The following is a 20,912-nucleotide window of genomic DNA, read 5'->3' on the forward strand; positions in this document are numbered from 1 at the left end:
GGACCCTTTGTCTGATCCAGCATGGCCCTTCTTACGTTCTTATGTTCTTAACACCAATCAATGGAATGACCCAATATCACATTGGCACGTCCAGGTACTTGCTGCCATAGTGTGTCAAAAAGGAGGACCTCCTGCATCTCTGATGGAATATCTCCCATGAGCCTCCAATGCCAAATGGAGTTCTGTGCCCCTCTGCACCTGAGTGGTGGAAGCTGTTGCATAATTATGTCATTCCTGTAATTGCATCTGCTGTCTGCAACACATGGACTCATTTCAAGCTTTTCATATGCTAAATGATTATTAATGAGCATGCTTTTCAACCACCACCAACAGCAACAGCGAAAGTCCTCCAGAAGACAATTAGCTCCATGCCATAACTAAAAGGTGGACTGCCCTAGAAGACTGCAGAACTGAAATGAGATGATGGTTAATGAAGTTGCTCTTTCGTCTTCTGATGAACTGGCAAATGACTGTGGAGAGGAAATAAAATCAAGGCGGGACCTCCCACCGCTGCTGGCCCACAGCCTCCTGGAACGTCTCCTGCACAAAGCAGTTTCGGAAGAAGTCAAGCCTTTATGGTGTCACTGATGTCAGAAAGGGTTTTCCCCTGCCTAAGATTATTTGTTTGTTTGTTTATTTCTATACCACCCAGTATCCAAAGCTCTAAGATTTTGGGGATCCCCCCTTCCTCAGGATAAAATGGCAATTATATTGCTTAAGTCATGGATAGCAAGGTTGTGCCCAGCCTTTTCTTACCCCCTAAATGGTGTAAAGAATAATATTAGGAAAGCTAGTTAAGTGAAACCAAATCATGATTTCTGGAGTTCCCTCCCTCTCTCCCCCCGCCACCAGTTTTAACTCATTCCTTGTGAAATTCCTCATTTCCTTGCAGGTCACCTTGGGTTCTGGTCTTGCTTCCCTTGTTTGAGTGGAAGGACTGGGGCTCAGTGGTAGGGCACATATGGTAGAGCACATACTTTGCACAGAAAAGGTCTCATGTTCAATCTGTGGCATCTCCTGGGAAAGCTTAGAAAGGCTCCTGTCTGGAACCCCAGACAGCCACTGCCAGACAGCTCAAGCAATACTAAGCCAGATGACCCAATTAGGGATGTCTGAGGAATCCACCTGGGGGTTGGAGGTCACTGAGCTTTAATCAGCAAACCCTCCACCCCAGACTTCGACTCATTTCCCTGTGAGTTGGCTCAACTCGATCTGCATTGAGTTGGGCCAGCTTGCAGATTTTCTTTCTGCTTTTAAAAAGTTTTATAAATAGAAATTTGCACAAATTTTGATATAATTTGCATAATTCGTGCAAACCCCACTCATAATTTGTGTGAATGGTGGCCTAAATTTGCATAATTCATGACCTAAATTTGTGCAGATTATGCAAATTACAGCCATAATTGGTGCAAATTACATGAATTGCTGCTGCAAGTTGCACACATTTCTATTTACAAAAACAACAACAATAATAATTAAAAAAAAAAAAGTTCCCAGATTTGGGGGAAAGTTGCAGCTTTGGCTTGCAAATGCAAGGCAAGCTCAGGGCACTGCAGAAATCCAGCAAGCCCCCAAAAGGGCCGGATTTCTTGGCGAAGGACATCCCTAGACCCAATAGTCTGAGATGGTATAAGGCATATTCCTGTGGGTGTGTGACTTAAGAGCATCAGAGATCTGTGGCCTAAGCCACAGGCATGCTAATGATGCATGTGTAGTGGCCTGTTTTAAGGTGAAGCTAAGCATCATATACATGTGTGTGTGTGCGTGCAAACGCCATGCACATACACCAGGTTTAAATTGAGTCCTGTAGTATGGATAATAGACCATCCTCATTTGCTCAATTGCTCTGACTTGGATTCCTGCATTGAGCAGGGGGTTGGACTCGATGGCCTTGTAGGCCCCTTCCAACCCTACTATTCTATGATTCTATGATTCTATGATTCTAAGTCCTTTGAAGCTGATTGATGTGATCAAAGGTTGGCAATAGCACGTGTGAGTTCACCCACTGAGCCTGTTGCTTAGCTGAGGTTTGCATCCAGATTGAACGCTCTTGAGCCAAGCAGGTTTCTGCATCTCCCTCCCTTTTCTCGGAGGCTGTAGAGGCATCAGAGCAGCAGGGAGAAGGGAGAAAAGGCCTTTGAGAGAAGGGAAGTCAATGCCGAAGTGTGTTTGGCCCCAGAGAGTAGGGGTTCAACCGGATTTTTTCCTGCCTCCTTGAGGATGCCAATGGTATTACAAGTGGATATGCAGCAGCATAGTTGACTGGAGCGATTTGGCTGTGGCTTCCCAGAGTCACTGTGCCTCAGAGAGCAGCAAGAAGAGTCAATTAGACAAAAGCAGACACTGAATCTGTCAGATCCACCTTCTGTCCCCAACCCTTCCTCTCCACAAAGGCATGCCAGGTCTGGAGTAACAGAAGTGTCTTGGAGCCTCCGACATGAACAGGCACCATAAGCCAGCGCTCTGCAAATTAAACTGTCACTCTGTCCTGGACGGCATTCAAGCTTGATGTCTGGGGAGCTTCACAAGGGCTGCCTCTGTCTGGCTGCCCCCCAGCCATGCAAGAGTGCCGGGGTTGTGACAGGAGGGAGGTGCTGAGGCGAGAGGCTGAGGGGATGGTGATGGCAAGACAGATGAACGTGCAGCACCCCTCAGCAAGTATCCACCTCTAGCACTCTGAATGCCTCCTAGCCTGCACTGCGGATTGATAAGCATTTGCACCCGGGGGCTGGATGGGGTAGCTGGCCCCGTGGGACTGAATATCTGGCATATTCCACCCCCACCCCAAAGCTCTTGGTTGGTTAGTGCAGGGTGGGATTGAGAATAAGCAGGAAACCAGGGCAGACCATAGGGTCTAGGAAATACAGACAGGAGATAGAGGCTAGGGATGGGAAAGAATTTTGTTCAGTTTGCTTTTCAGTGAGAACTTACTACATTTCCACTAGGGATGTATGAGAGTTTCATTTCCGTTGGCAAATCACTTGAAAAGGCACCATTCACAATCCTGGGTGTGAACACGAAGAGGGGCACTTATGCTCTGAAAATGTTCGTATATTTCCAAACTTGCATTTGCAAAATGCGTACTTGAAAAATGCACGACTGTCTCAAAATGCACATCATCTTCTGCTTGAACAAACCCAAAACAGGTCACAATCAAGAACAGAAGTGAGCCAAATTGAGCTTTGAAGTAAAGTTCAGAGAATTTCAGCAAGTTTGAGCATCCTTGGTTCTCCCATAGGGATGTTGTGAGAGTCTGCGGAGGGGTGGGGGGTGGAGCCCAACAGATTCCCCTTCTCCCACCTTCCTGGACCCCACTCACTGCACAGCAAAGCACTCGCAGATCCACTTGGCAAGTACCCCATGGCTCAGCGAGTGCCCGGTAGCTGTCCATCCTCCCTAGCAAGCCACCATTCTGCACAACCATGGCAGCTCAGGCACTTTCAGGTAGGTAATTTGTGTACTTGGCAACGGTAATGGGGCCATCTAGGCAACATTACAGGTGTGAATGGACCATTTACACCTAGGGATGGCAGAGAATTCCACCACGGACTCCAATGAGCTGGCGCTTTGGAGCTGGCCAGCTGCTCTGCGGAATTGCCACAGAGCAGAGCCGGCCAAAGAAGATTCCGGGGGGAGGAATGGATCGCCTCCCCCCTGCGGGCGGATTCCCCACAGACCAGAAGGTAGGGAATCCACCCATCCCTATTTACACCTGTTATGTTGCGTAGATGACCCCTTTACAGCTGCCAAGTACACAACATTACCTAGGAATGTGAGAACTCACCCCCAGCTCGGCTTCTCCAGGCGCCTGCTGAAGTGGTGTACCCATCCGCACACACACACAGACCTGTGCTCGGGCTGCCCACGAGCTTGGCGAGTTGCTCAGGCTCACCGCGATCCTGTCCAGTGAGCACCCGCAATTTTCCTGCCTTTGAAATCTACATAAAAAAGGAAGCTAAAAAAATGCACGTATTTAAATATGCACAGTTTGGGGCTGGGAAAGTGTAATAATGGCAATATTAACAGGATTATACCGCTAACATTGCACTTTTTAAGCTTTCCCGGCCCCAAACTGCTCATATTTAAATATGCACATTTTTTAGCTTCCTTTTTTATGTAGAAATCAAAGGCAGGAAAATGGCAGGCACTCACGGGACGGGATTGCAGTGAGTCTGGGGGGCATGAGCGGGCACGAGTGGACGTGAGCAGGTGGTGCGCAAGGACAGCCTCTCAGTGGGCGCAGTATGGGGGTCATGGGCAGAGGGGGCCCGATGGATTCCCAGACCCAGTCGGGCACCCGTGACATCCCTAACATCACCGACCTGGAAGAGCCTGAGCTGCCATTGTTGTGCACACTGGTGGCTTGCTAGGGAGGACAGGTGGCCCCACAACTTAGAAAGTTGTGATGCAGCTCTTCAAACAAACAAAAAATGTGATTGTTTGCACTTATACACTTTTGAAAGCATTTTTCCTCCTAAAATGCATGTGAGAAAGTTATTTCCCCTAACATAAGCATTTTTGTGTGCATTTCTGGATCGGAGAACTCCATTGCAAAATTCAGAGAAGTAAGAATTTTGAAGAATAACGATATCTGGTATATCGGTTCACGTTAAAATGAGAACAAGACAAATTCCTCCTTCATCCCTAATCCAGACTCAGTTATGGCAGTACACCACCACTTCTTCCCCTGTCAAGGTGTTATTCATTTTTAAATGGGTGTAATGCAAGCGTTAGTTCCTCTGTTCAGCTCAGTAGGATGGTGAGCATGAATGTCTTTTCCATGGGCTCCTTCTGGGAACTATAAATCAACCACCCTGTTGCCTAGAACCCCACACCAGCTGTTCCTGGGCTCAATTTTTTACATGCGACAAACGAATGTTCCCCCATTTATCAGCTGGATGAGCAGCCTAGCTGGGCAACTTTAGAAAGCTCAGAGGAAACTGGGACTAATCTCAAAAGGATGTTCCATCACTTTGCTGGTGCCTGCCATCCCAGCTATGCTTTACTCAGCTGCTGTCCCTGAGGTGCCACCTGGCACACATGTCGGGCTAAGCAGAGGATTTTCATTTCTGCAACATGCCCAGGCCTGTTTCAGTATTTATGGGCATCAACCATGATGCTTCTCCAAGAGTGTCAGGACAGTTTGTGGTCTGATTAGGCAAATTGAGCTGGTTCTATCTGTTGGCATGGCAAGCCAGAGGTAATGTTGGCCAGCAGTCCTGGCAGGAGATGAAAGTTGAGAGAATTCTACTTTAGACTGAGAGCCGTGCTGCTACCAATGGGAAGGTGACGTTGAAAGCAGAGGTGCGGAGCCCCTATCACTCTGTGGACCAAATTCCATTCCAGAGAAGCTCTTGGGTACTGTGTTCCAGTGGTGGGCCAAAGGCAAAAGAGGACTGGCCCAGATGCAAAAGGGGTGTGGCCAAAAATGCTGGTATGTTTTAGCTCAAAGCTGTCACTGTTGGTAACTAAAGCCTTAGGAGATGCATTCCAATGTTTTAGAATAGGGAGAAACCTGCACAAAAGCTGGGGAACCCCCAAATGATTGGTGGTTGGGGGAAAATGGGATGGGGCCAGAGAAGGAGGCATGGCCATCGGGGGCAGGAAAGGTGGAGAATTCCGCCATGGATCTCAGTGAGGCCAAATGCCAGTGCATTTGGCCCCCCAAAATCCGTGGTGGAACGAAGCCCCCCCGCCCCACCACCCCGCGAAAGACACGCGAAACAGAGCACCTACCTGGTGCCGTTCATGCTGCTTTGCGAATGGTGGCCGCATCGGCGGTCGCCATTCGCCTCACGATTTTTCCTGTGATAGGCTACATAAATACTTATATAGCCTATCATGGCTAACGCAGGGATGATTTTTCCTGTGATAGGCTACATAAATATTTACGTAACCTATCATTGGGAAAAAAAAGGGAATGCAAATGGCGGCAGCTATGGGGGCTGCCATTTGCGTCCCTGCGCAGCCCAGCAGCGGCCGAATGTCGCTGAGGGCGGCCCTGGCTGGCGGCTCCGCGGAGTCGCTGCAGAGCAGAGCCGGCCAGCAAGGATTTCAGGGGGAGGGATGGAGAGCCTCCCCCCCCCCCCGTGGATGTCACAAAACGAAACAGGTAAGTCATTTCGTACATCCCTAATTGGGGGAACCCTGGGCAGGCCAGATTTGGCCCCTGTGTGGGCTGGATGTATCCCCTGAGTGGGCCAGATCTGGCCCCCAGCCCTGAAGTTCTGAACCCCTTCTATAAAGAGGACTATGTTCATCTTTCCACACTCTGGCCCATGAGATTGTCTGTTGACAGCCCTCCTGGCAGTGCACCACAATGCGTCCTTGAAATCCATTCCAGTAACAGGTGTACTTATCCAGTGCTGGATTGTGGCAATTTGGAAAGGGTCTGCAGTCGCCTTTCCCCTAGGTTTCCAAGGAAGCATGTTCTCAAGGTCCTTTAGATATTATCTCCTAGGGGAGGAGTCTGTGAAAGTCTGTTGTCAGGGGCTTGGTGGGTCTGAAATAATGCTGTGCCAAAAATTTCTCCCACATTTTTTTGACCATTCTCATTCAGTTTGATAGAAGAGAAATTGCTTTCGAGAAGAAATTCAATGGTGAAGAAATTTTGGAGAAATTCTCATGGGTTGTGGTTGGGTTTCTCGGGCTTCCCTTACTTAGGAGGTGGCCAAGGAGTGAGGATAAGTGTCCCGGTTTGCATTGTACAATCATCTCTCTGGCTGGCTTCAGCGTCCTTAGCTTCCCACACTTCAATTAAAGCCCAGCTTAAGGTAACATGAGGTAACTCCTCCCATAGGGCTTTTTCAGATCAGGATGTTCAGGCAGCCTGGGAGGCTAGGTGTGATTAGGTAAGCTGAAAAACACCACAAAAATACCTTATAAAACATCATGAATGAGGCAGAACAACGGAAGCCTCTTTCACAGCGGGAGGAAACTTTCAGGAAATGGAGGGCAGATTTTGGCAGAGCACTAACTCCACCTCATCCCTGGAGCTAGACACCACACTGCCCCCACCTGCATTGCAGAGGATGCATACCGGGGGCCTGCCTGCCAAGACGGTTGATGCTGTTGCAGCACGAAAACCCCCAGAACCCTGACCAAAAAAGAAAGAAGCTGTACTACAAGCCCTGCCAATGGGGAGCCCCGCCTGGGAGAAACTGTGGAGAATTTCTCCTCCCCCTGGAGAAATTTGGTGAAATTGTCTCTCAAATTTCTTTGCCCACAAGTCAGGTGGAGAATTTGAAGAGGCCGTTTGCACACAGCCCTAGTCTGAAAGTGTGTGGCCACCTCTTCTCTAGAGTCACTTTGGGTATTCAGGGAGGGACCATAGTTCATTGCTTAGAGCACATGTTGGACCTGCAAAAGACCTCAGGCTGTCATTTCTAGCTAAAAGGTTCTCCAGTAGCAGGGCTGGGAAGGATCTCTGTTTGAGACCCCAGAGAGCACCAGACAACACTCCTCAGCTAGGTATACTAATGGCCTGACATTAAAACGCCATTTCAGATGTTATCCTGTGGTGCATGAATGCTTTTAACTCTGTGATTCCATAAAGAGCCGGTGATAGGTACACATTTCAATCAGCTGGAGGAGGTACCCCATAGCTGGCTTTCCTGCAGCCTGTAGCCTTTTTGGGTGGCAGCAGCCGGCATTAAACAGGCACTTCTCGCCTTGCCTGCATCCTCCCGCTCTGCAATGCCAGCATCCCCCATTTCCGCCCCAGGAGAGCTGGCTGCTGAACGCAGCAGGTGGCTTCGGCACCATCAACAAGGCACCTGTCAGCTATTTTGGCTCCCTAATCCTTGCTGTCTCCCTAATTATAAGACTGCGGATGGCGTTGGCGAGAGGGGCTTTCTGTACATGTGTGCCTGTGCGTGTCTGTGTGTGCGCGCAAAATGTCAAGTGGAAGAAATTAAAAATGTAAATGACGGAGCCTAATTAACCAGTTGACAGCAGAGCACAGCTGCTGGTGACAGTGACTGATTACCTTCCGCAAATCCTGTCCTCTAAGGCCTGCCACATTCGGGGGGGGGGGGCATCCAAAATAGCAACTTCCTTAAAGAGACAGTGCCTCGGGCACTGCATAGGAACGTAGGAAGCTGCCTTACACTGAGTTAGACCATGGGTCCATCTAGCCCAGTATTGTCCACACTGATTGGCAGCAGCTCTCCAGGGTTTCAGGCAGGAGTATTTCCAGTCTACCCGGAGATGCTGGGGACTGAACCTGGCACCTTCCGCACACAAAGCAGGTGCTCTACCTCTGAGCCAAGGCCCGTCCTACATCAGGGTTGTGCCAGGGCCAGGCCAGGGCTATAGGCGGCCATAGCCCAATCTAGACATGGCAGGTGGGTGGTCAAGCTCAGGGTCACCAAGGTTGCTGGAGCCCAAAGTGCAGCAAGGAGGAGGTCCCAATGGCAGGGAGAGTGGCACACCGGGGAATCTCCACTGTACTTTCCAGTGTGAGAGATAACCATGGGGATTCCCCTGAGGGATTCCTCCAACTAGTGGGCCAGATTAAGCCCACAGGTCACGGATTCTGCACCCCTGGTCTATGCCCTGTCGTGGCTTCTACTATCATTGCAGCATTGTGGCGCCTCTGGTGTGTGGGTGTGGCAGGGTCAACAAATTGTGCATGTGTGTGTGTGTTTGGGGGGGATTTCATGTCTTGATTTGAACTAAATAGCTAATGGTCGGAAGGTCTGATTAGCATCCATCCCTTGTAATTGCCATGTTCCGGTTGAGGGGTACCTGTTGCAAAATGGGAGGGAGGAGAGACTATCAGGAGGGGAGAGTTACAAACTGCCTTGATGGTCTTCTGCCCAGAGGCCTGTAAAAATCTGGAGCTCTTCCTGCATTCATGCGCAATAATTACCAGTGGCATTACTAGTCTTGTTTTAGGGTTTCTGGGAAGGGCGGGGGGACAAGTGTAAATTTGCATTCTGAAAAAGGAGTGCATGTGAGACAGACAGACAGACAGATATCCAGCGCATTCCCCATGACTCATCACAGCAGAAAGCAGCAGTTGGCAACAACAACTAAAAACAAATGCAAAAGAGAAACAAAAATTCTACTTGAATTCACAGTGTGCAGGCCTGCTCCGTTTTCTCATTTTTCTCCTAATGTTTGTTCAGAATTTGTGGTCACAAGATTTGGGATTTCTCATAATAACATCTGAGAAGTGGGGGGGGGGGCAGATGTATGTTCCACGAAGAAGACGGTCTTCCCTTCTTTCATTTCATTTCAGATCATATTTTATATTTAGGTACTTATACCCATCTTTTCTTAAACAACAAGCCTTCAGCATGTGGCTTACAATGTTAAAATGGCATCAATACCATTTCGAGCGCAATCTAACAGGATTGCTGGTCTGTAGATGCAGGGCTCTGAGATCAGAGCCCTTCACCCATCCAAACCTGTGCAGGTAAGGCAGGTGGAATGACAGGGTTCGCTTCTTGTCCCACCTTAAAAAAACAGCCCTCGGCCTGTCTAGCTGACTTACCTTGGGGCAGGCAGGAACAGGCAATGAAAAGTTGTGTATCCAGCAAATCCATCTCTCTCCTCTTCCTTCTCCTCCCCCCCCACCATCCCACCCCCTTTTCTCCTGCCTCAACCCTCTTCTGAGGCCAAAATAGCAATCTCAGAGGAGGGGCCATAGTGGAGCTTTCCACAGTGGCAGGGGGGGGGAATGCCTGCTTGGACCCCCCCCCCCGAGGTTATAGCATTTGTTTTATTTTTATTTTTTTAATTAAAAAAAATCCTTGGCCACCTTTCAGGGCAGAAGCCCTCCCAAGGTGGATACAGCAATAAAATACACAAAACCAGTATGATATTAAGAATGATACAAACACAGTAAAAACTGTAAAAATACAATAAAACCAGCAATAAAAACAACAATAACATCAGTAATAAAGCCAACAACAAAATCCACAATAAAAACAGCAAAAAGAAAAGAAAGCAATTATATTAGAAGAAGACTAGAGTAAAATAATATGTTTTCAAGTCCTTCTTAGAAGCCTGCAATATGTGCCCAGGCATTTTAAATTGTAATGTTCTTTTTTTTTTAAATCATTTTGTTCCTTTGTTTACTGGTTGAGTGATCATTTTATATCTTTTACCTTGGAATTTTTATAACTATAATGTATGAATCTTTTCAGAATTTTATCTATACCACTTTATAATCCCTTGGGGATGAAGAGCAGGGATGTTGGAGAAATCCATTTTGTGGCTGGAGCTGGACAAGCTTCCTTCAGCTTGGCCCCCCAAACTTTGGTCCATTTTTCATAGAATGGCCTGACTTGATCTGCATTAAGTTGGGACAGTTCACAGATTTTCTGTTTTGTTTATTTTAATTGGCGCAAACAGATGTTTGCACAAATTGCAGCTATAAATTGCGCAAATGTCTGTTTGGGCACATAAAATATGTGGAAAAAGTTCCCAGATTTTGGGAAAAACTTGCAGCTCAGCCCACAAATGTGAGCCAAGTCAGCTGGGCAGCAGGAGTCCATCAAGGCCCAAAAGGGCCAGTTTTCACAATGATGGACATCCCTAATGAAGAACATTGATGATGATGATTAATCAAACAAATGCATGCATATAGCAAACAGTACAATAGAAACAACAGTCCTTTAAAATAGGTGTCTAATAAAACAAGACACTTAAAAGGCTTCCAAAACAAGAAGGTTCTCAGAACTCACCTCAAAACTGCAATGGAGGGGTTTGGCACAACTCCTTGGGAATGGGAAGTGAATTCCATAATGGTGGACCCACTGCTGAAAAGGCCAAGTCTAGCCCCTACCAATTGGATATTTTCGGTCTTGAGCTTGCTAGTAGGTTTCACTCTGGCACTGCATTCAACGGCATTTCTGATCCCCACCAGGTACTACTCAGATATCGGCAAGATGCCAGCTATCAGTGACCAAGATATGAACGCTTACCTGGCAGAGCAGTCCCGCATGCACATGAATGAATTCAACACGATGAGCGCACTCTCGGAGATCTACTCCTATGTGGGCAAGTACAGTGAAGAGGTGAGTATGGCCAGGGGTGAAGAAGACAAAGATCACAGTGACCACTGCTCTGGCTCCAGGAACATTTAGGCTTTTGGCATGGCCCATGCATGAATAAAGTCCAAAGGCAACCTATTCTAGCCCAAGGGCCACTTTGACATTCTAGCCTGAAGGCCACTTTCTCATTGTAATGATATGTGTCCCATTTTTATTTCATACATGAACTCTAGTAAGTCATTTCTATGTCTAATGCTCCCAGGTCTGTCAGTGGGCCTTTGGTTCTTGGAAGGGGTATGGAAACGCTTGGCTCCTGGCCATATAGCAGGGGTGGGGGACATGCTGTAAATATTTACGTAGACTAAGACGGCCAAAAATAAGGAACGCAAATGGTGGCGGCCGTAGCTGCCACCATTTGCGTACGCGGTTTTTTGTTGTTGTTTTTACCCAGAGCCCTCCGCGGCCGGAAATCCGGCTGCGGACAGCTCTGGCCTGGCTGGGCCTGGCTGGCTGCTCCATGGAGCTGCCGCAGAGCACAGCTGGCCATGAAGGATTCCAGGGGGGAGGAATGGATCACCTCCCCCCCCATCGAGGATTCCAGGGGGAGGGACGGAACGCCTCCCCCACCACCATCAACATAATCTGCGGAAAGGTAAGTGACTTCCGTACATCTCTATTGGTAAGTGGGTGCATGGGGAGTAGGGAAGTTGGAGGAAACCATCTGGGGAGTGAGGTTTGCCAAGCTTTCAGCAGTTCAGCCCCCCGAACTCCAGTTCGCTTACCTGCAAGTCAACCCAAATGATCAGTATTGAGTCAGACCAGCTCACAGATTTTCAGATTGGGGGGGGGGTGTTTTAAATCATCATTAAACATGTTATGGCCACAGTTTCACAATTTGAGTAAATGGCAATTTAAATGCAAGTTGAGCCAGGGCTTTGGGGAAATTCAGTTAGCTCCAAAAGGGCCAGATTTCCCAGCCATGGCCATCCCTAGTGGGGAGAAGGCCTCAGTGCTCTGCATGTTTCCTTCACTAGGCACAGAAGAATCAATTCTTAGTTTCATGCAAACTATGAAAACTGGCAGGAAAAGAAAATAACAGGAATGACACAAATTTGCTTAGTTTCCAAAATATGTAGAGGTCACAGAGCTTTTGCTTTTCTTGGTCCGGAATTTCAATCCCACCCCCGCCCCATTTTCATTCAGCTTGGTACCCACAGTACTTATTGTAAACCTACTGGGCAATAACCAGCACTCTGTTGCTTACAACACCTAATGTGGAGTTACCTGAATCCAGCTAGCACAGTAGGCTTCTGCACACATAACTCTGGCTGGACATGACATTGCATGTGCAAACGGACGCCGTGCATGTGATTTCTTCATACCGATCCAACACCCAGGACTGTGCATCATGTAGCTCCACTGATTCAACATCCCCCCCACACACATACACACACACAAACTAGGGATGTTGGAGAAAGCCGTTGCAGATTCAAATGAGGCCAGATTCCAAAGAATCCGACCTCCAGAATTCTCAGTGGACTGGTCACTCTCACCTCTGTGTCTGGAAGAGTTCCACAGGGCAGGTCTCTAGCTTTCTAAAAAATATGATATGCTAATGGTGGCTGCAATTAGCTTATCACAGGAAAATTACAGCCGTAAATGGTTTATTGCACACCATTTGCAGCCCTAAAGCACTGACTTTTACATAAATACAGCTGTAAACAGCTGCAATGTGTGTAAAAGTAAATGCTTTACACCCTCACAAGGTGTAAAATATGCAATTTATGGCTGTAATTTTCCAGCAGTTTTCCTATCGTGTCTTTTAGAAAGCTGGAGGGCCACTCTGACAAGTCTGGCAGATGCGGAAGGGCTCTGGAGAAATCCGCGGGGGCCCAAATGTTCCGAATTGCCCTCTGGCGGACCCCCCCCCCAGGCTGGACATTGAGGGATTTGCCCATCCCAAATACAAACATATATGCTCCTCTTTCCCCATCAAAGACCTGATGGACAGGATTTCACCTCTTATGAAAGGGATATGTGTACATCACCCCAGCTCCATTAGGTGTGCCCAATGGACCAGAGCTTACAGCAGGGTAGTCGAACCTCTTTCAGCACAAGTCTCAAATTCCGTTTTTGGAGACACTCTTGGGGGCTGCATTCCAGTGGTGGGTGGGGCCAAAAAATACCAGCATATTTTGGTTTAAAGTCTTAATGCCAGTTACTAAGCCTTAAGAGAAGCATTTCAAGCTTTTGGAATGGGGAACAAGTGTGCAAAAAGCCAGGAGACCACCAAACACCCAGCGGTCTGGGGAAAGGAGATGGCATCAGGGGGAGGGGAACCAGAGCGAGCCAGATTAGGACCCCGGATGGGCCAGATTTAGCACATGGTCCTGACGTTCAACACCCCTGGCCTATGGTATTAAACATCTGTCATAGTAATGTCCAGGCTAAGTCAGTCATGGATGCTCTTCTGTTTCCAAGATGAATGATTGTCCTTATTGTTTGACGTGACCAGACAATTCGATAATGCCTTTTCCCTGCCCGCTGTCTTCCCTTACACAGATCCTTGGTGCCCTCGATCAAGATGACCAGGCTGGCAAGCAGAAACTGGCCTACAAACTTGAACAAGTTATAACCCTCATGAGCATAGACAGCTGAGAACTGCCCTACCAGGGGACTCCCTGGGAGGGATTTAAAAACAAACAAACAAAAACAAAACCAAGCCGTGCCTCAGTCAAGAACATCCTCTTTACCAAGTGCAAGTTTCTGATTGGCTGTCAAGCAGAATCACCTGAACAGCTCTTGGCTCCTCTAAGGCTCGCCTGCTGAACCTATGGATGCCAAGCAACTAGCCCTCAAGGATTTGAGGGACGTCTCCATAGAGGAATCCCAAACGTGGGAGCCATTTAGGTGGAGCTCCCTCGTCCACAGATTCCCCTTCTGCCTTCACCCGGAGCATATCGTCTTATCATCCGTTAACTGACAGAGGGAGCCATTCCAGCTCGCCTCCATCATGCTGCTTTAATGGCACTCCTTGGGCTCAGAGCCCTGGAGCAGAAACAAACTCAGTGTTATTTGGGAGCTACGCCAAGGCAGGACTTGCCTCCAAGAATCCTGATGGAGTGGGAATGAACTTGGCTCTTTTCCCCACCCAACAGTGCTGCCCCTCCCGAGTCTTCACCCTAGAGGGAAGGATCCAGTGGCTCCCCCCATGGGACTGTCATGGCAGAGGGGTCCGCTTACCCTGTGAAGTATCCGTGCCGTCAGCTGCTCTCTTGGGACTGGGTGGAGAAGGGAGAAAGACCACCCTTTCCCCTATCCCTAATTTTTGTAGATTTAACTCTTTTCTTTTCTTTCATGGATCATTGTCATCTTCTGTCTGTGCCCATTGACTGTATAACCACCCACCCAAGCACACGCCTTTCTTGAACCGCAGCCATACCTGTTTCATCTCCATTCACTCTGAGAAAGCTGTTTAGACCCTTTTCCACAATAAGTGAGGACATCCATCCCTCCTTGAACCAGCACAGCTGCACTTTGGGAGGTGACGGAGTCTCTAACTAAAGTGTAACTGGAAGTGACCTCTCTCCTTACATTCTCTTTTTGAAGATCCCAAACTTCATCTTCGGTTAACTTTCAGGCTAACCTACGTATGAACCATAGAGAACAGCATCTAGAAATCTAGAGATGCAACACAGGTATAAAACCAGAAATGGGAACCAGAAGTAGAAAGAAGATAGAGCCCCCAACTTGGGATTGGATAGAGGGGGTTACTAAGAAGAGAAGGCACCTCCCAAGCCCTCATATTCCTTCCTCATCTGGAACAGCAGAGCTAATGGATGTTCAAGGGCAGTAGGAAGAAGAGTTTATTGTTTAGATTACTGGCAAGTACAGTGTATCCTGAAGTATGCATTTCCCCATAAAATGGCCACTGCAACTGGGTACTTCAGCTTATTCATTTATTTTGCTAAGTTCATTGATTCAAACTGGGCACAATCACACAGCACATAGTTGAACTATGGAATTTCTCAGAAGATGGTAGCGATGGCCTCTAATTTGTTTGGCTTTAAAAGAGGATTAGACAAATTCCTGGAGGAAAAGGCTAGCAATGGCTACTAGTCATCATGATAGAGGCAGTGGGAGGGTGCTATTGCACTCTTGTCCTACTTCTGGGTTTCCCATGGCCAGCTGGTTGGCCAGTGTGTGAAGAGAATGCTGGATTAGATGGAGACTTGGTCGGGTCCATCATGGCTCTTCCTATGTTCTTATGTTCACAGTCCAACCAGAGTAAAGTGTCTTTACCTTGCCTTGATTTTAATGGAGGAATTAACCATCCTTTCCCACTGAAATCAAAGCAACTTCTGTCTTTACCTCTTGGCCTGGGTATTACATTTGCCTGAGCTACACTCCAAATTTGGAAAGCCAAAACATGGAGGGAGCAATCCTATTAGCATAGGGAGCCACCTCCGAACTTGGAAGCGACCGCCTATCCAATGCAGGGTGGGCAGAGCACAGAGGGGATCCTCTCCTCCATGTCAGCCACCCTGCATTCACAGTTGATGGCCTATTTTGGCTGTCTAGTCACGGAACTTTGGAGCGGGGGGGAGGCCAGATGGTGCGTAGGGAAGGTCATACTGGCACTTCTGTGCTCCCCTCCCCCAGGGACACCCCCTTTTGCCCCACTCTGCATTACTCAACTGAGAGTGGAGCACAGGGATAATATCACCACCTACAAGGTGGCAGGGGAGGAGCAGGGAGGCAGGTTTATGGGAACCGACCTCGGAGCACGGGCTCCAATGTTGGTTCCTGGAAACTGAACAATCCAGTGACTATCTGGCCACTGTCTAGTGGCCATAGGATTGTGCCCTAAATCCTGACCCTTACCCTTGCATGCTGAAACAGCACAGCCCTCTATTAAACAGCTCCTTCCCCTAAGCACCCAAAATGTCTGCTTTGCCGAAGCTCAATGGGTGCAAGTCCCAACTGCGTAGTTGCACACACGGAAGGCCATTAAACTGAAACGGCTGCAACTTGCGTATCTGTCTGCTGGGCCATGAGCTCATGTTTTGTCCCATGTTGAGTCCTCCTCCAGTGCTATATGGATAGTAAAATATGAAAATCGAGTGCCACAGCTGAAATTTGCATCCCATTGAACGCATTCTCAGTTTTGGCTAATGCAAATATTTCCCCCGCCCCCCTGAAATAAGAGGTGACCTGGAGAAGCAGCAACCTGTGTCATAGAAACGAAACATAGGAATGCTTTATCCTAGTCCAGACGATTTGTCATCAAGCCCAGTCTTGTCTGCTTTGATTGGCAGCAGCTGTCCAGGCTCTCTGGCAGAAGAGAATTTCCCATCACCAGCTACCTGGGACCCTTCTAACTGGAGACAGCTGCTGTACTTAGTGATATATGAACCCACCACTTTCCGGTCTGGGGGGGGGGGTTCATAGAAGGGCCATCCATGTCACTCAAGGCCCCTCGAAATCCTCCAGAGCAGCTCTGTGTCCGGGGCAGCTCATGGAGTGGTTCTCCAGTTCCCTATACAAGGTGATACGCTAATGGCGGCTGCCATTAGCCTATTGCGGGGAAAAATATAGATGCAAATTGCATATTGTATGCCACTTGAGGCTGTAAAGCACTGATTTTGACCTAAATACAACTGTAAATGACTGCAATTAGGTCAAAGTCAGGAGTTACTAGTCCCCCTCTACTCAGCACTGGTTAGGCCTCATCTAGAGTACTGTGTCCACTTCTGGGCACCACACTATAAGAAGGATGCAGACAAGCTGGAGAGGGTTCAGAGGAGGGCAACAAAGATGATCAGGGAACTGGAAACAAAGCCCTATGAAGAGAGACTGAAAGAACTGGGCATGTTTAGCCTTGAGAAGAGAAGACTGAGGGGAGATAGGATAGCGCTCTTCAAGTGCTTGAAAGGTTGTCGCAGAGAGGAAGTCCAGGATCCCTTCTCGATCATCCCAGAGTGCAGGACACAGAATCATGGGCTCAAGTGACAGGAAGCCAGATTCCTGCTGAACATCAGGAAAAACTTCCTGACTGTTAGAGCAATATGACAATGGATGGAACCAATGACCTAGGGAGGTAGTGGAATCTCCCACACTGGAGGCATTCAATAGAAAGCTGGACAGCCATCTGTCAGGGATACTCTGACTTGGATTCCTGCATTGAGCAGGGGGTTGGACTCGATGGCCTTGTTGGCCCCTTCCAACCCTACTATTCTATGATTCTTTGATTCTATGGTTTATGGCCACAAGTGGCATCCAATACGCTATTTATATTTGTATTCTTCCCCCGGATAGACTTGTGCGTCCCAGGAAAAAATACAGACGTAAATAGCATATGGGATGCCACTTGCGGCCATAAACCCCTGACTTTGACCTAATTGTGGCCATTTACGGCTGTATTAGGTCAAAATCAGTGCTTTACAGCTGCAAGTGGCCTACAATACTCCATTTGCATCTGTATTTTTCCCAGTGACAGGTAATGGCAACCGCCATTAGCGTATCACCTTGTATGCGGAGCCGGAGAGCTGCTCCGCACGAAATCCCCCAGAGCTGGAGGTAAGTGGTGCCATTCCGCCGCAGAATCTGGAGGTCAGATTCTCTGGAATCTGGCCTCATTTGAGTCCATGGCGGAATTCTCTGCCATCCCTAGCTGCACTCACATCCTGCTTGTGAGTTGCCTGTAGGCAGCTGGTCAGCCACCGTGTGAACAGAATGCTGGACTAGATGGGCCCTGGGTCTGATCCAGCAGGGCTCTTTTGATTTTTCTTAACTTCTTACAGCAGGGCTTGAACTTGGGAGCTTCTGAATGCAAAGCTGTCTGCTCTGCCACTGAGTTGCAGCCTGTGCCTGAAGTCAACTGAGGGGAGATAGGATGGCGCTCTTCAAGTGCTTGAAAGGTTGTCACAGAGAGGAAGGCCGGGATCTCTTCTCGATCATCCCAGAGTGCAGGACACAGAATCATGGGCTCAAGTGACAGGAAGCCAGATTCTGGCTGAAAATCAGGAAAAACCTCTTGACTGTTAGAGCAATATGGCAATGGAACCAACTACCTAGGGAGGGGGTGGGCTCTCCCACACTGGAGGCATTCAAGATGGGGCTGGACAGCCATCTGTCAGGGATGCTCTGACTTGGACTCCTGCATTGAGCAGGGGGTTGGACTCGATGGTCTTATAGGCCCCTTCCAACCCCACTATTCTATGATTCTAGGGCCCATAATCAGGAATATCGGAGGAATCTCTCTGGGGGTGAAGTTCACTGAGCTTTCATCAGCTCGGCCCCCCAGACTTCAGCTCGCTCAACCATCAGCTGGCCTGATTCTATGCAAATCGAGTAGGGCCAGCTCACAGATTTTCAGGGTGTCCCCCCCTCAAATTGACATTTGTGCAAATCGCAGGCAGAAATTGTGTAGTTGCTCAAATTGTGGCTGCAAACCTGCAATTTGCACAAATGCCAATTTAAGGAATAAATTGAAAAAAGTTTCGGAAAAAGATTTCGGGAAAAGCCCATAGCTCAGCTTTCGAATGCAGGCTGAGCCATGTGGGCAGCAAGGATCCATTGGGCCCCCAAAAAGCCAGATTTGGAAATGACAGGCATCTCTCCTCACAGTGATACACAGCTATCTCTTATGGCAAAAGCCATCAATGTTCAGTACTTACCTGAAGTAAATATTTCTGTCAGGGATGCCATCTTATTTCAATGCCCACAAGCACCAGCTAGCATAAGCAGCAACCCCTGTGGTGTGTTTTCCATTGAAAGGCTCTGAATTATAAGTAGGGATGTGCAAACTCACCCTGTCCAGGTTCTCCGGAGGCCTGCCCAGCCCCTGCCCCCACTCACCAGTTCCTGGACTGCCCTCGAGCCCTTTCCACACTTGGCGAGCCGTCTGCACTCACCCCAACAGCCTCGTTGAGTTCTGCAGTTGCCATTTTTTTGAAAAATAAAATGGAGATGGCAAAAATGTGCGTGTTTTTGTACGCGCAAAAATGTGTACTTGTGCATATGTGCATATTCCCATATACGAAATGCAAATTTTTTGCAAAGGCGCACATTTGTGTGTGTGCAAAAATGCATACGTGAATATGCACGTTCACAAAAAATTGCATTTTCGCATGTGCACAAATATGCACGCTTTTGTGATCACCACTTTATTTCTCAAAAAACGGCGACGGCGAAGCTCACCAAGGCCACCGGGGTGAGTGCAGGCCATTCGCTGAGCATAGGCAGGGGGTGAGTAGGGGCAGGAGCTCAGTGAACATGGCTTGGGGGTGTGGGCAGGGGTGTTTCCGCTGGATTCCTGGACTGAATCGGGCGCCTGCGCCATCCCTAATTATAAGCTGTCATTCCAATAGTGCTCCACCACAATCTCTTTTTCGGTTTCCCTGAAGTTCTCTTCCTCCATGAAAGAGGCTTGAGATAGATAGATATATAGATATATATATATAGATATATATATAGATATATATATATACATACATACACACACATACATACACACACAGACACACACACACACACACACACACACACATACATACATATCTTTTGGTGGTAGTTCTCATCTCATTATTATTAATTTCATTTCTATACCACCCCATAGCTGAAGCTCTCTAGGTAGTTCACAACAACTCATAAAAAATACCACAACATGACATTACAAAATACAGCATTATGATAAAAACAGTCTATCATTTTTCTGACATACAAAATTTGAAACAATTCAAACAGCTAAAAACAATTTCAGTAATCAGTTGTTTTTTTAAAAAAAACTTACCTTATTATTGTGAGGTGGTTGGGGACGGTGTGTGTCATTTTTGTCTTTCTCTCACACATCTCTCCATCACTTTGCAGCCTCCACAGCCACCCATCCTTCCTAATCTGGAAAAGCTCCATGGGAGGAGTTATGACATAACCCATGACAGCTTCTTCTAGGCTTGAACTGATGCATGGGAAGTCAGGGAGGCCACAGCCACCAGAGAGGTAAAAGTCCACTCACAAGAATGTCATTGGAATTTACATCTCCTTTGGGGGGAGGGGGGGAATCAGATGCAATTTATCTTCTATCAAATTGAAAATGATAAAAACAAACTTGGTGAAGACATTTCTGGCACAGTACTCAGTTCAAACAAAACACACAGTACTTCCTTTAGCAAAAGTTGTCCATAGGATTCCAACTGTAACATTCCCCCTAGTGTCCCTTAGCAGTCCTTTGCATGTGGTCCTAGGTTGTCCAAACCCATTGTGATGTCAGAGCAAGTCATCCAATGACTTCAAAGGAGGTGAAGCAGGTAGAGAGGTCAGAGGTTGAGGATGGAATTGTAGGACCAGAGCAGATTACCAAACCAATCAAACATTGTTTCTACCATTTGTCACTATGAAACAACTGTGCGTGGGGGTCACTTTTGACCTTTTGTAGGGCACAGATCCTATCCTTGTGCTGGGAACATGCTTGTGAAAGTTAAAGGAGGCTGTGAAAAGGCTGTCATTTAAATTCACAGAGTTTAGGGGAATATTATCCACCAAAACATTTTCTCACATGCATGTGCCCATTTCTGCCATTTCCTTTCCCATCACATTTGGTCTTAGTCAACTAATGTTGGCATGCAGTGCAGGATTAACCGGTAGGCTAAGTAAGCTAAAGCGCTGGTCCCCAAGAAAAATGTGGAGGCCTTTCTATTCTCTCAGTCTCTGAAAGTGCCTCTGCATAGAGAGTGAGTCCATTCTGCTCCTTGTTCTGGGCTTCTTTCAAAATCCCCATACATGGAATGTGTTTCCTTATCTGATGATGGGCCAAGCAGTTTTGTTCTTGTTTGTGGAACAATTCAGTTACTGGCTGATATTGTCATGAGGAGCAAATGACCATGCCTGTTGTGTTGCAGTGTGGGATTA

The 20,912-nt window shown here is 47.7% G+C and overlaps 1 protein-coding gene across 1 annotated transcript in view; it reads left to right on the forward strand.

Annotated features, from left to right (window-relative positions):
- The window catches only part of PLXNA4 (plexin A4), an 820,970-nt gene extending 806,025 nt beyond the window's left edge, over nucleotides 1-14,945 (forward strand). Inside the window, exons 30-31 of the mRNA XM_084809045.1 lie at nucleotides 10,877-11,027; nucleotides 13,566-14,945. Coding sequence (XP_084665171.1) covers nucleotides 10,877-11,027; nucleotides 13,566-13,661 — 247 coding nt within the window. The 3' untranslated portion in view covers nucleotides 13,662-14,945. The remainder of the gene's footprint in view (nucleotides 1-10,876; nucleotides 11,028-13,565) is intronic.
- Nucleotides 14,946-20,912: the final 5,967 nt, after the last annotated feature.

Source organism: Heloderma suspectum, chromosome 7 (assembly GCF_057233095.1).
Source record: "Heloderma suspectum isolate Gila_16-S chromosome 7, 16-S_ref, whole genome shotgun sequence".
NCBI classification, from domain to species: Eukaryota; Metazoa; Chordata; class Lepidosauria; order Squamata; family Helodermatidae; genus Heloderma; species Heloderma suspectum.